This window comes from Taudactylus pleione, unplaced genomic scaffold (assembly GCF_031769625.1).
Source record: "Taudactylus pleione unplaced genomic scaffold, aTauple2 ptg000005l, whole genome shotgun sequence".
Classification (NCBI taxonomy): Eukaryota; Metazoa; Chordata; class Amphibia; order Anura; family Myobatrachidae; genus Taudactylus; species Taudactylus pleione.
In genome coordinates, this window is record NW_028284408.1 from 28,091,359 (window position 1) to 28,107,369 (window position 16,011).

A 16,011-nucleotide genomic window follows, 5' to 3' on the forward strand; every position below is an offset into this window, starting at 1 on the left:
ACAGGCGCACGCTTGGCACTACTTTGTTGATGCACGTGCGGCTACTGCGCACACAATTCACAAACACAGAAAATAATTTTTTTTTGGTTTGGACTGGAGTGTACTTTCGGGGGTTACAGCACCCTTTAACGGTCAAGCAAGCCGGCCCTTTACTTATGACACAGGCGCACGCTTGGCACTACTTTGTTGATGCACGTGCGGCTACTGCGCACACAATTCACAAACACAGAAAATAATTTTTTTTTGGTTTGGACTGGAGTGTACTTTCGGGGGTTACAGCACCCTTTAACGGTCAAGCCAGCCGGCCCTTTACTTATGACACAGGCGCACGCTTGGCACTACTTTGTTGATGCACGTGCGGCTACTGCGCACACAATTCACAAACACAGAAAATAATTTTTTTTTTGGTTTGGACTGGAGTGTACTTTGGGGGTTACAGCACCCTTTAACGGTCAAGCCAGCCGGCCCTTTACTTATGACACAGGCGCACGCTTGGCACTACTTTGTTGATGCACGTGCGGCTACTGCGCACACAATTCACAAACACAGAAAATAATTTTTTTTTTGGTTTGGACTGGAGTGTACTTTCGGGGGTTACAGCACCCTTAACGATCAAGCCAGCCGGCCCTTTACTTATGACACAGGCGCACGCTTGGCACTACTTTGTTGATGCACGTGCGGCTACTGCGCACACAATTCACAAACACAGAAAATAATTTTTTGTTTTGGTTTGGACTGGAGTGTACTTTCGGGGGTTACAGCACCCTTAACGGTCAAGCCAGCCGGCCCTTTACTTATGACACAGGCGCACGCTTGGCACTACTTTGTTGATGCACGTGCGGCTACTGCGCACACAATTCACAAACACAGAAAATATATTATTTTTTAGCACTTGGGGGGAGCACCCCTGATGGACAGAGCACCCCCTGGACAACACTACAGCATCCCTTTAGGACTGGGACACTGCACAGGACTTTGGAGTGGACACAGCCCCTATGGAGAACTGACTGCACAACACAGTCCAGCCAGCCCCTATGGACTTTGAAGTAGTGGACACAGCCCCTATTAACAACAGCAGCACAGCACAACACAGCCAGCCCCTATGGACTTTGAAGTAGTGGACAACAGCAGCACTACACTACACTACACTACACAGCCCTAACTCCCACCCTCCCTCTTCACTGTCCACAGCCGAGTGAGAAAATGGCGCCGACGTGGGTACCTTATATAGGATCCAAAACCCGCGAGACTCGGAAGGCGGGATGATGACGTTTTGCCTCGATTTCAGATCTGAGTCAGGCGGGAAAAGTCGAGCCTGACTCGGATCGGACTCGGATCGGGGGGGCTCGGGGGGGTTCGGATTTCAGAAATCCGAACCCGCTCACCCCTAGAAAAAATATAACAGTCTATGATATGGTGTAATGGATTATTTATATCAGTGTTTGATATAATGTAATAGTGTATAATGTATTATACAGTAACAGTCTATGATATGATGTAATTATGAAATAATATAACAGTATATGATATGGTGTAATAGATTATTTATATCAGTGTTTGATATGGTATAAAAGGTATATATATATATATATATATATATATATATATTTCAGTGTATGATATTGTGTAATGGTGTATTTCATAATTGTGTGTGATACAGTATAATTATCTATATTATATTAGTCTATGATATGGAGTAATGGTTTATTTTAGGGATGTGCAGGCTCGGATAGGTTCGAGTTTGCACGTGGAGTTCGGATTTTTCCCTTCAAAAAAACGGAACTCAGAAAGAGGCAAAACGTCATCTTGCACTGACGAACATCATCATTCCTGGACTTTTGTCCAGGAATGATGATGTTTTGTCCAGGAATGATGATGTTCGTCCGTGCAAGATGACGTTTTGCCTCTTTCTGAGTTCCGTTTTTTTGGAGGGAAAAATCCGAACTCCACATGCAAACTCGAACCTATCCGAGCCTGCACATCCCTAGCTTATTTATATGAGTGTTTGGTATCGTATAATGGTGTATATAAGTGTATGATATGATGTAATTGTATATATGATTTCAATGTATGATATAATATAATGATGTAGTTTATATTAGTCTATGATATGGTATAATAGTGTATTTTATATCAGTGTATGATATCTTATAACGGGATGTTTTAAACACACTGGGAAGAGGTGGCTTTTAAAAGCCTCTACTTAGTAAATAAAAGCGCCACACTGAGGAACCGTCCTTTTGCTTACTTAACAACATACAAAACCCTGTGTGATGAACCAAAGATTTCACATTTTGATTTATTGGTCCATAAGGCATTCTTTCAGTCTTCAGTAGCCCACAGGTGGCGCTTCATGGCCCAGGCAAACCTCTTTTTCATTGTTGCAGAACAGCTGTAAGTTCCTTAGCCCATCACTTGTTTCTTGAAAATTGTTGTTTTTTTCATAACTCTGAAATCTACATTATTTTTCCGTCTTTGCTAACCTACACGTTGTCTTGTTAACCTCTAGTGGTTTCCCGCTTACTTTTGTACCATTTCAGGTTATTTACTAGACTTGCTTAAATTTCAATTATAATTAGAAAAATGCTGGTGTGCTAAAACCTTGACCAGCAGTGTAGTGTATTGGTAAATATTCTTATGCAGTACTGTGTATCACTTTACATAGGAAAACATTTTATTGTAACTACATGACAGTAGATTTTGTTTTATAATTGTATTATATCTTCTGCCTTATGAAAGTATTTTGCGGCTCACCTTCTGAAGACTGTACGCCTACTGCGTCTGCTGCGCCTCCTCCCACGATTGGACTGGTATTCCCAGTACAGTGCGGTCGTCCTCAGTTTCCTGATGGTTGTCTTTGCTCTCCTAGCGCACTGGGTTGCCTGTATCTGGTATTTCATTGGTCAGCGAGAAATTGAAAGTAACCAGTCAGAAGTGCCCGAGATTGGTAAGCCCACATAAACTACTATTACTTTATTTGACAGGCAACTTTAGATGTATATCATATGTTCTTTTTACCTGCCCTGCTGCATCAGGGGGCAGGGACAGGATGGCGCAATTCACCATGAAACATGCCATTGGTTTCCCGGACCGCCAACTTTTCTGAGGTAGTGGGTGAATTCGGGAGGTTGGTCTACTCTCTTGGGCATCCAGGAAAGATCCCCAGAATTCGAGAGTCTCACAGATGATATCTATGATATATGTATGTTACTGTGATTATCTAAATAGAATAATGTATACTATATACATTCTTAATGTGTAATCCTATAAGTAAGAACAGCTGCATGACCATATGATGACTGCATTGCTTGTGTGTGTGTGTATGTATGTGTGTGTGTGTGTGTGTGTGTGTGTGTGTGTGTGTGTGTGTGTGTGTGTGTGTATATATATATATATATATATATATATCCCTCCCCCATCAAAGATAACAAATACCTTGAATGTATACTGAGTGGGCACATAAATTGTTTGAATAATGTAACACTCCAAAATGAGATGTAACAATAATATTGTTTGTAAATAAACACAATCCTTCTGAGGTTCTAGATTCCAGCCTTGTAGATTTTGACCCAAGTGTTCAATTTCCTTGTATATCCATGTTTAAATGCAATAGAATGAGATGCCACAAAACTTCCAATTAAATGTCTGAGCTTGTCTGTGATTTCTTCAGAGGTTCTAAAAGTATACCCTCACACCAATAAGGGTCATCTAGAAAAAAACTGCTACATAATGTAGTAAAGTGCTGTTAGAGTCCACACAAGGAAATATTAGCTTTACGTTCTCAAATCCCTTACATTAGGGAAAGTTGGTTCCCAATCTCCCATCTTTTTTGAACCAACGTGTTTAATCTCATTCAGAGACTTCATCAGGGGTATATCTTTAGTAGTTGTAAAAACATGAACAAGATATTTTATAGAGATGAATCAGAACAAGTGGTCCACTGGAAAGCTGCCACACGATACCAGACCTTAACTGGTTGTAGTCTTATAGCATTAAAAGGTCAATAGAGGTATCGTTTATGTGGTCCACCACATATGAATGAATACTGGAGAACAAAGGAAGCCAACTTCAAAAGCTCAAATCCTCTTGTGAATGTCTATCTATATCTGTGCATCTATATATATACTGTATATATATCACTACTACCAGTCAGTCACTACCCACTTGGATTACATGGGACTACAAGCAGATTACAAATCATAACTGGATGAATATCCTGGGTAACAAAGTTGGAGCATTTTTTCTGTTGACTTGGTTTTTGATTGTACCCTGAAAATGTCCCACCTAGGGGATGAAACACGTAGGGTTATTAGTGCCTTAGCCATTTGTGAGGTCCCCACCATTGAACTCACACCCTCAAGGGTGTTGGTGGGTAGTAATATCTGTTCCACAAAGGTGTTGGTTATCTGACCCCGTTTTTTATTATGTAAGTAAGCAATTTTATATATGTATATCATTTTATCATGAATAAATATTCTGATACTAATAAGAAGCCTATTGGCCGCTCCTTTTGGGTGAATTTTTTGGTGAGAGGCTATGATTTCAGGACATTCCGCTCATAATATGGGACACTTTTTTTGTTTTAATCCAAGAAGAAAAACGTTCATCTATTGATCAACGAGACCACATCAATTTAAGGAAGAATTGATATCAGGATACGGACTATTCAAAGCCAGCTACTGGCTATTATTGATGACTTTATTGTTTTTGCATGTTTTGGAATTGAATACGGCGAATAGTGGGGATGCGCACAATAAGTTTCCACATCCAAAACACGCGATGTCGGCGGAAAGTCAGGCAAATGAAACTTTTCCATGGACGCAAAACTAATTGAATATGGGCCTTACTAAGACAGAGAAAATCATATCATGTCTCTAGATATTGATGTCTGTGGCTTCTTTCCTGGTGCATCTAGTGGAGAAGAGTTAGGTGCTCTAACTAGGTGGCAATCCTATTCCCTAGAACTAGGGGTATATTTACTAAAGTGAGAGTTTTTAGGAGTGGAGATGTTGCCCATAGCAACCAATCAGATTCTAGCTATTATTTTCTAGAAGATGTTAATTACATGTTAAGTAGAATCTGATTGGTTGCTGTGGGCAACATCACCCAATAGAGTTTGTCTTGCCACCTACAGTAGGGCTAACTGTGCTGCACTTAATTTGAGCAGATTGATATGAACCTGCTCCTGTGTGGACTATCTGCCTCGCATTGCTTTTTCCTGGATGTACGCTCCCCAACCTCTCAGAGATGCATCTAAAAATAATAATTATTACTATAACAATCTAGAAAATCCCAAAAAAGGTTTTGATTTGAGAGGGAGTAAGAATAGATTTTGGCTCGTTTATGGTGTAGCCAAGCTTGGCCAGGGTAGGTAACATGACTGATTAATATGTCCTGGCCTGAATGTATCAGCAGTATATAGTTCAAGTAGATTATGCAGTGGACTCCCTTCTCTCAAAGGTGAGATGCCTTTGCTTTCATTAAACCTTTCAAGATGTATGTTGCTATTGAGATGCCAAACACTATTGTAGTCTACATTATGTAGTCTTTATATGTGGTCTTTACAGTAGTAACGCAAAAGTTGTCTGTGGTTAGGATGGACAGAGACTGAATGGAAAGACTCTTTTAGATCTATGTTTGAGGCAAAACCAATTTCTGGATAAAAGAAATGGGTTGTCTGCTAGCCCTTGCACACTGATCCTGCTATCAATATATAGACAAGACATCAACTAGCAAGGGTCTGCAACTCCTCAACTAAGGATATTATTAGAACTTTAAGTGAATCATGAGAACATTCAGTCACCTAGAAATAATTTTTATGTCCACCTGTCTGTGGTAGTCTGACTTCATGAGGACAGTGCGTCTGTTAGAGTGGTAGGGGTTTGAATAGACAGAGGCACGCTTACCTGTGTTTCTGCCTCTTTTGGAGGAGTTCCAGGTGGAGGACACAGCACCTTTGGAGTTTTATGTTCTATTAGAGAACCCTCCTGTTTGGGATCTGGGAATGTCCTTGAATGCTTTTTCTTGAGCCTGACTTTTGAAGTACAACCCCCTTACCAAAAGAGCTTCTTGTGATGTTCAAGAATGACCTTGTATCAAGCCTTGACCTCATTTATTAAATCTGGGCCAAGGGAGCTGCATCTAACAGACTTAACCAACCATAGAGTCCTTCATGTATTTGTAATATACTTCAATGTCTGGCCAATAATGAGGGTGTCTCTACTAACTGTCTCAGGTAGGGCATAGCTGGAAGCTACTAGATACTCTAATGAACAGACTAATAAACCCAATTTTTCTGTTTTGCCCAGAACAAAAAAGTAAAAAACCAGTACAGTAGCATCAGCTGTTTTAAACTAATTTTAATGCATAACTCCTTAAAACTTTTTACAATTTTTTTATTAGCGTTTATCTAAAGACCAGCTGGGCAAATTTGTATTCTTTGGACCTTTTATAGAGCACCTAATAATGGTATAAGCACCGTTTAATGGTATAAGAGTGGTGTAGGGGGGTCTTACCAGTTAGTGCCATCCTGGCCATCTGTATGTCACTATACTCACCTCTGTTTGAACAGGTAGAGGACATATTCATATCTTCTGACACCCAGGGATCTATTTACTAAGCCTTGGATGGAGATAAAGTCAACGGAGGTAAGGTACCAGCCAGTCAGCTCCTAACTGCCTAGTCACAGACTGTATTTGAAAAATGACAGGAGCTGGTTGGCTGCACCTTATCTCCGTCGACTTTATCTCCATCTGCTTAGAAAAAAGACCCCTTAGTCTTTATGAAGAGGGACCTGGTGGACATACAAACTCAGGAGAGTTAAATATTGAAGCATGGTGTTGAGACCCCTTATGTTTCTCATGGCGTCTGCTCTAGGCAAGGTACTGTGCCAGCTACAGGCAGGGGAGCTATGTCTGCTGCATACAATTCTAGGGAAAGATGAACAGGCATCCCTGTGTGACATTTCTTCCACATTATCATCGTTCTCATGTTTTCTCATTTACGGCAAATAATATTCTCTGGTGGATGAGGAGGAGCGTTCCCCTGAGAATGTACCTCAGACTGTGAGGTAATGCTACTCTCATTAGTGTTAAGTGGATTTATTTGAATCGTGTTCCTTTTACTGTTAACTCCTTTGAAGAAGAATTGTCAATGACACAAGCCTTTCTGGCCTTGTTTGTGTCCATTCTCCTGTCAGAAGGGGAACGGAGGACAGTATCAGTTGCACAGATAATATGTCCTCCATCCTGTTGTGCTGAGGCACATCTGCCTGAAGGGCGGGCTCGAGTGGTCACATGACAGTCAGGTCATAGAGCTAGTGCTCGCCCCAACCTTCACAGACCATCCAACATGAGCTCTTCCTCTGGTACAACATGCTTTGCACTTTACCTCGATGCAGCATTAATCAGGAGGTTTGCTCACCATCCACCAAATTTTGGTAGAACCCCCATGAATAAAAAAAGGTGTTTGTGCAGTACTAATGCAGGTTGCAATTCAAGTTTATTTAACAGATGTCAGGGCAATCCACAGACACTATCAAAAGTCAGTTATAGGTTTCTTATGGCAACCTGCTATAGAGGTGATCACGGATTTGTGGGTGGGGTCTTTTTAGACCTCAAACTACTGTCACTCATGTACTTCTAATTGAACCTATCCTTGTGTTTATTGCAGGCTTTTTAAAATTACTTTTTATTTCTATGTATAACAGTCTCAAATGTTTTTTATATTGTATCAAATATTAAAGTAACATTTAAGTAATCACATTACTAGGCCTTTGATGTTATGTTACCTACTTTAGTTCTGTGGGCTAAGAATTCAAAGTGCTGCCACTTCTAAAACTTGCAGCTACAGCATCTATATTATTTTTCAGGTTGGCTTCAAGAGCTAGCACGGCGTTTGGAAACCCCTTATTACATAGGAAGAAAAAACATCACCAGGCACTTGCCCCCTAAGAACAATTACAGTGAGGATACTGCCAATGAGACCAGCCTGATGTTACTAGGAGGACCCTCCCCCAGAAGCTCGTATATTACTTCCCTGTACTTTGCACTCAGCAGCCTGACCAGTGTTGGCTTTGGGAATGTATCAGCTAACACAGACACAGAAAAGATCTTCTCCATCTGTATCATGCTAATTGGAGGTATGCTCATAATCTGTTATACCATGCATAGATTGGTAAGTAAAGATTGGTACAGCATAATATAACCGCTCATTGCTCATGTAAATCTAAATAATGTAATAAAACATATGGTTAAGTCCTGGGATACACATTCTGCTGTGTAAGGTTCATTGGCCCTCATTCAGAGCCACTCGCTATTTGCGGTCGTTCGTTCTAAAACAAGGGGTGGCTATTCAAATGAACCGTTCACTGTTTGCGATCTGTTCACTCCTCTATGTCTGAACGAGCGAACAAAACTTGCGTTCATTTTTTGAAAAAATATGCCCCCTGGCCGCTTGCATCCTACGTCATGTCCGCTATTTATTAGATTAATCGAGTACATCGACCAGGGTATGAACTGCTCGCTATTCTTGGGGCTGGTGTTTGCTACCACAATTTTGCGAGCAGTTCTGGCTCTAAAATAACCCAGTGACGTGGTCAATGACGCTGCTGTTTTAAATATGCACACCCATAAAACGCCCGTTTTGACCTTTAAGCACGCCTGCGATCGGATCTCCACTCCCCGTTTTCAAGCACCTTCCCCTGTTACCACCCACATACGCCTCTTTCTGTCACTCAAATTATCAGGCATTCGCTATTTTGCGAGCACATGAATTTCGGCCGCACTGAGTTGTTCGCGCATGCGTATAACGATCCGTACGCATGCACAGTTGGGCAAACATCGCTCGGAGCGAACGAGCTGCCACTTACGAGTGGCTCTGAATCAGGCCCATTATCTACATAGTCAGTCAGGCCCATTTTATACATTAGTAGGCCCAGAGCACCAATGTATAGGAGCACCAGTGATGAGCACATGTTTGTAGCTCTGAGAGGTTGAAAGTGGATTAATGTTCATTATAAAAGATCATGTATAGATGTGTCCTCATACACCTAGGAGTATATTTATTAAAGTGCGGGTTTTTAGTAGTGGAGATGTTGCCCATAGCATTTATCTTGCACCTTCTAGAAGATAATAGCTAGAATTTGATTGGTTGCTATGGGAAACATCTCCACTTTATACGCAAGGCACCTGGTGCGAGTCAGCTGTCAGGTCCCATTTGACTCAGCTTGCGCAGAGCATCTTTTTTGTCTGAAAATGTGTCTTATTTGCAAACAAATGTGACAAACTGCTTCACAAGTCTGCACTGATTAATGTGATATGTGACCCTTGTATATCTGTGTGTGGCTGAATCTTTATACAAAGCACAACAGACCATGGCGTGGAAAAAAACGGCGCCTGCTGCATGGTAACACTTTGTGTACAGATCCAGACTAATTAGCACACAGATGTACAAGTGTCACATATCAAATTAATCGGTGACATCTCAAAGAGCAGATTCTCACATCTGTTTGCTCATTTTCAGACAAAAAAAGTTGCTCAACACAATCCGAATATTGGCCCTCATTCAGAGCCTCTCGTAAGCGGCCGCTCGCTCGTTCTGACCGATGTTCGCACATCTGCGCATGCGTACGGATTTTAATACGCATGCGCGAACCAGTCAGTGCGGCCGAAAATCGTTTGTTCGCTATATAGCGAATGCCTGCTATTTTGAGAGACAGAGGGAGGCGTATGTGGGTGGTAACAGGGGAAGGTGCTTGAAAATGGGGGTGTGGAATTAGATTGCAGGCGTGCTTAAAGGTCAAAACGGGCGTTTTAAGGGAGTGCATAATTAATACAGCAGCGTCATTGACCACGTCACTTGTTTTTTTTTTACTCCGAACTGCTCGCAAAATAGCGGTTGAAAAAACCAGCCACAAGAATAGCGAGCAGTTCATACGCTGTTCGATGTACTCGATTAATCTAATAAATAGCGGACATGACGTAGGTTGCGAGCGGGCAGGGGGCGTATTTCTCAAAATTACAACCGCAAGTTTTGCTCGCTCGTTCAGACTTAGAGGCGTGAACAGACCGCAATTAGCGAACGGTTCATTTGAATAGCCACCCCTTGTTTCAGAACGAACGAACGCAAATAGCGAGCGGCTCTGAATCAGGCCCATAGACAGGACCTGGTGCGCCCAGAAGGGTTGCTTGGTGCAACAGCCGCAATAGCATAGGAGGACACATCTGTACAATAGGTTACATTGGTCAGGAAAGGGAGAACACTACCTTAGTGTGGGATTGCTGTCTAGAGCTTACTTCAAATTTCAGCTCCAGACATATGTCAATAACATAAATGTACAGCTTTCAAAGACATTTCCTAAATATCAGAGCATGTTTATACATATATAACAGATGGCTGCTCCTCGTGTACAGCAACTAAAAGTGACGTCATCACTGACAAATACATACAAAGAAGTCCAAAATCAATCGGCCTGGTTCTTATTAAGCCACAGGATACTGGTAATGAATAGCCCATCCCAGAATCCTAGAAGCACCAGATTATATATAATCACCGGAGCTGCAGTTCCAGTTTGTGTTTCATAAGAATAAAATGCATGTGTAGGATGGAAGCAAATGTAATAACCAGAAGTACTTATTATAATATATCCGTATATTAGTCAGTATTAAATGGAAAATATTAAACTTCACTGGTCCTCATCCAAGGAAAAGTTTTTTCCAAAGCTGGGCATATACTATAGGAGAACCTTAAACAAGAGGATGTTAAAATATCAGCTTTGACTTTTAAAACATGAACAATGGGGAGACTTCCAAAGACACAGGGTTATTATAAATCACATTGTTGTACTTTGTGCTCAGGATTCTAACCAAAAGCGGATGTTATGATTGTTTACAAATGACAAAATTTTAAAACCTAATGCTGATACACAGTGGCAGATACAGTATATTGGCCGATCAATTGATCAGCCAATATATCATGTGTGCGTCAGCCAGCGTGTACCAGCGATATGTCTGTGTATGACCTCGTTCACGACATATCCCGTCGGCTGTGCAGCTCAGCCGATGCCCAATATATCTGCATATCATGCTATGTGTATGAGCGGACAGCTGCTGTTGTATGAACAACTATCATCAGTCGATCTGCAGATATACCGCTTAGGTGTGTACCCAGCTTAAGAGGAAGGTCACAAAGAACTCATATTAACAGCTTGTGGTCTGCAGTCCTTTCTTGCATTGTTTAAAGTCAGAGTTCAGAGATATAGACTAAAGCCCAGACCACACTAAGTGGACGAAATGGCCGACCCATCGACCTATCTGACGATTGTTAAGTGCATACACACTTACCAATCGTCTGCTTGAAGTGCCAGGCTTTATATCACAACTGGGTGGGCATTTGAATTTGCCCGCCCAGCTGAGATGTCAATCACCGTCGGTCCTTGCAGCACGTGTACGGGCGATCGGTGGGTCATCCGTACACACCAGTAGATGACCGATTAGATCACTATATCAATCCAAAACTATCAATGAGATGATGCAAATCGCTAAAGGGCACTGGGTCCAAGTACCTCCCAGCTGAATTGAACAACAGATACAGGAAACGTTTGCCATGACTAGTGCTATATGAGACGCACCAGTTACTAAATCTAAAGATTCATAGACTAAGCACACTCATTGAGGGACCAAAGTGTGCAGTAATGACAATCATGACATCTGTATTTTATTTGTTACTCGGATACTTTTGATTTATCACTTGGACTCAGTTGAAGACCATATCGATTTTATTTCAAATCAATTCCAATAACACCTACAGTATAAATGTTTCTGCAATGGGGTGAGAATGCTTGAAAACTCTCTGGAATTACACATATGGTGCTAAGCACTTTTCATTGCTCATATTAATTCCTTGCTGTAATCTAATGAGAATTCAATTATACATCTGTGGGCGGTTTCTATTACATGGTCTATATTCATCTCCTGGTCTTGTCTCCTCATTTGCCCATAAACACGAGCAGAACTGTGTGTAGCTAAAACCTTGAGATCAATGTAAACTGTAACTTCAGCAGTAACGTGCAGGAGATGGGTTACAGATCTCTTCATTTTTTATAGGGTCACTTTTACTTTTGCAGGTAATTATTTCTAGTCTTTTTCATTGTTAATTAGCAGTTTTCAGAGTCGGACAGATTTCTAAGCTGTACATGTGTGGGACATTACTATGGAGACTGGTGTGTGTGGGTGTATGTGTCTACATGTGCTGGCTGGTGGATTGTGTCCCAATCTGTGTATTAATAGCTGCCTATGAAACTGTAATCTATCATTTAGATAACCTGCATTTATATCATAGTAGACCCAGCTAAATTACAAATGGATCTAACGAAGGAAGACCTTAGGTGGAAAGAATACATAGCTGATAACAGGTTTATTATATTTACTAAGTCAGCAGTGCCATACCAGGGTACTTCATGTTCCTTGTGCATATTGTCAGCAACAGCACAGATTGCACCACCTTCGGTACAGGCCTGCAAGTATGTGACTTGGGATGTGGGACAGATATTTATGGAAGAGTAAGCCCAATACATATTCTGCAGCGCTTTACAGAGAATAGTCGGCCATTCACATCAGTCCCTGCCCCGGTGGAGCTTACACTCTATATTCCCTATCACATGCTCACACACACACACTAGGGTTAAATTTGTGTTGGGAGCCATTTAACCTACCAGTATATTTTTGGAGTGTGGGAGGAAACCGGAGTACCCGGAGTACCTACACAAGCACAAGGAGAATATACAAACTCGAAAGGGCCGTGGTGGGAATCGAACCCATGACCTCAGTGCTGTGATGCAGTAATGCGAAAAATTACACCGTCTGTCCTGCCCTAGTGAATTTCAAATCAGTTCTTGTCCTATTGTTACCATAACCATGGAACAAAGGACTACATTGGGGTTGTTCTCACTGGCTGACCACTAATGAGAGACTACTGATCTCCATCGCTTTCCGGGCTCCAGGCTCATTTTCCCCAATAAAGGACTCTTATTGGATGACTTTATCAGTTTGGGCTTAGTCCGGTTATACAAAACCACCTTTGTTCCCTGCTAAATTGGCTCCAATTAGCCTGGCTGTTGGTCCAACTACACAATACCTAGTAAACAGAGAGGACAATGGTCAGATAAGACCTGTTAAGGGATTGGGCCATGGCTGCCTGTGTGTTTAACCCTTCAGTGGAAAATGACCAATTTCTTACCCCTGGTGACTGGATGTTTCTGGCTACTTACACATCATTCCAATCAACTGCTGAAACTATACAAATAGGGCAGAGGTTCTGAAACGCGGTCCTCACGGCACCCTAACAGTTCAAGTTTTACAGATATCCATGGTTGAGCACAGGTGGTTAAATCAAATTGACTGAGGTACTAATTAAGTCACCTGTGGTCAGTGGTGTCATGAGGGGGGTGCGAGGGCTATGCCGTCTTCTCTGCAGTGACAGGAGCCGGGTGCTGCAGTGTAACATTCTCCTGCAGCCCACCTGTCATAGAAGAGGAGCCGACAGTGCAGACACTCACCGGAGATGCTGGGCTGCCCCCAGAGTGATGTTATTAGGATCCCCCGTGAGACCATACCCCTTTATTTAGGCCATGCCCCCTTTTTGTCCGGGCATGCCTTCGGTGCTTGGGGTGTATCCAGAGTGCACACCAGGTGTCACTACACACCCGGTGATGCCTCTGCCTGTGGTCAAGCATGGATCTCCTTACAACCTAGACTGTTAGGGTGCCTTGAGGCCCGAGTTTGGGAACCTCTGAAATAAGGAATAAACATTTTAAACATGTGCAGTGAAATGGAAATGACAATTAAGAACCCACAGAGGGTATAGGCTCTTTCTTACTGGCTCTGGCCAGGCACAGGCCTACCTTTCACTACACCTATTCTTGTCATAATTAACCATTAACCTTCAATAAAGTATATCATAACTAAACCTGTTGGCACTAGAACTCGTGGTGCAAGTACTCCCTGTCTTTTCCTGCCCCACATCATTCTCCTCAGGTGGTATTAAAGCATTGCTGCTGATGTCCAAAATACAAAATGGTAGAACTGCGCTAAGAATTATTAGAGTGAATATCAATATATGTATATATTGTGTACAAGTAATTCACATAACAATAAACTCAATGCAATGAATATTCCATAGGCAAACAGAGATATAGGTATGGTAAAAAAATATAAATACTGCTTGGTTGAAATAATCAATAAAAATAGTTTAATAGCATCAATAAGAAAACATTAATGGTCTAAAAAATCAAGAAAATGATATATAAGTCTTATTGGGACGCATATTATTGTCCACTGATGGTAAGTCACTAAAAAAAGAAAAAAAAAAAAAGAGTATTCCTTCAAAAGTCACGGAAATAAAGTGAAATGTTGAAATAGACATATATCAGTTCTCAATCCGGATTAATGTCCAGCTGTAATTGTATTTACCAGCCTCCAATGGAGCATCACGTCCTTATTGTAATTCCACCAGGTGATATTCGGCGTGGTTCCAAGGTATGGATTTGGCTGGATAAGCAAAGTCGCCGGTCCGGAATAGAGTCAGATGAATTCCCACTGGGATGAATGATAAAGGAAATAGCTAAACGCGTTTCGATGTGGAATAACCCACACCTTCCTCAGTAGCAGTGTTCCCTTGATAAAGACCTTGAAAGGTAGAACCATGTTGGTTGCAGAGGGTGATCACAGGACCTATCCAGAGCCAGTGTGGGACTGATGAGGATTGATGGCTGAGGTTGGACCCGGGTTGGAAACATCTCTTCAGTTATTATATGCATCTTTTTCACCTGATTCTGCTGATACCATTTACATCCCATTAGGAGTATAAAAAGCCATCATTTCAGTCTAAGGGAACACTGCTACTGAGGAAGGTGTGGGTTATTCCACATCGAAACGCGTTTAGCTATTTCCTTTATCATTCATCCCAGTGGGAATTCATCTGACTCTATTCCGGAACGGCGACTTTGCTTATCCAGCCAAATCCATACCTTGGACCCACGCCGAATATCACCTGGTGGAATTACAATAAGGACGTGATGCTCCATTGGAGGCTGGTAAATACAATTACAGCTGGACATTAATCTGGATTGAGAACTGATATATGTCTATTTCAACATTTCACTTTATTTCCGTGACTTTTGAAGGAATACTCTTTTTTTTTTTTTTAGTGACTTACCATCAGTGGACAATAATATGCGTCCCAATAAGACTTATATATCATTTTCTTGATTTTTTAGACCATTAATGTTTTTTTATTGATGCTATTAAACTATTTTTATTGATTATTTCAACCAAGCCGTATTTATATTTTTTTACCATACCTATATCTCTGTTTGCCTATGGAATATTCATTGCATTGAGCTTATTGTTATGTGAATTACTTGTACACAATATATACATATATTGATATTCACTCTAATAATTCTTAGCGCGGTTCTACCATTTTGTGTTTTCTCTTTATATAGGGGGCTGACTACCCCCTTTTGAACCTGCAGCTTAGACAGCGTCATCTGATATCCCATTGCTTCCTGATGTCCAAAATAGCTATTTATCAAGAAAACAATAAAGACCCAATTTTCCTCTTTGTTTTCTTCTTCTTGCCCTCAGCCCATTTTTAGGGCAGTCACAACGTGCTATAGTTTTCTTGTCCCATTTTATACTCCGTTACAAAAATTAGATGGAAATAATTCTGCCCATGCTTAAAAGGTAATACAGGTTGAGTCTCCCTTATGCAAATATTCCGAAATACAGAATTATTTTGGCATGAATCCGATAATGAAACCTTTGATTTTTGATGGTTCAATGTACACAAACTTTGTCTAAGGCATAAATTATTAAATATAATGTATATAATTACCTTCAGGTTGGGTGTATAAGAAACATAAATTAATTTCATTTCTGTACACAAACTTTGCTTGAGCCACAAAATTATTGAAAGTATTGTAGAAAATTACCTGCAGGCTGTGTGTATAAG

The 16,011-nt window shown here is 41.1% G+C and overlaps 1 protein-coding gene across 1 annotated transcript in view; it reads left to right on the forward strand.

Annotated features, from left to right (window-relative positions):
- The window catches only part of KCNH3 (potassium voltage-gated channel subfamily H member 3), an 81,580-nt gene that overhangs the window by 42,847 nt on the left and 22,722 nt on the right, over positions 1 to 16,011 (forward strand). The window contains exons 8-9 of the mRNA XM_088480094.1: positions 2,740 to 2,947; positions 7,871 to 8,140. Of these exons, the coding sequence (XP_088336220.1) occupies positions 2,740 to 2,947; positions 7,871 to 8,140 (478 nt within the window). The remainder of the gene's footprint in view (positions 1 to 2,739; positions 2,948 to 7,870; positions 8,141 to 16,011) is intronic.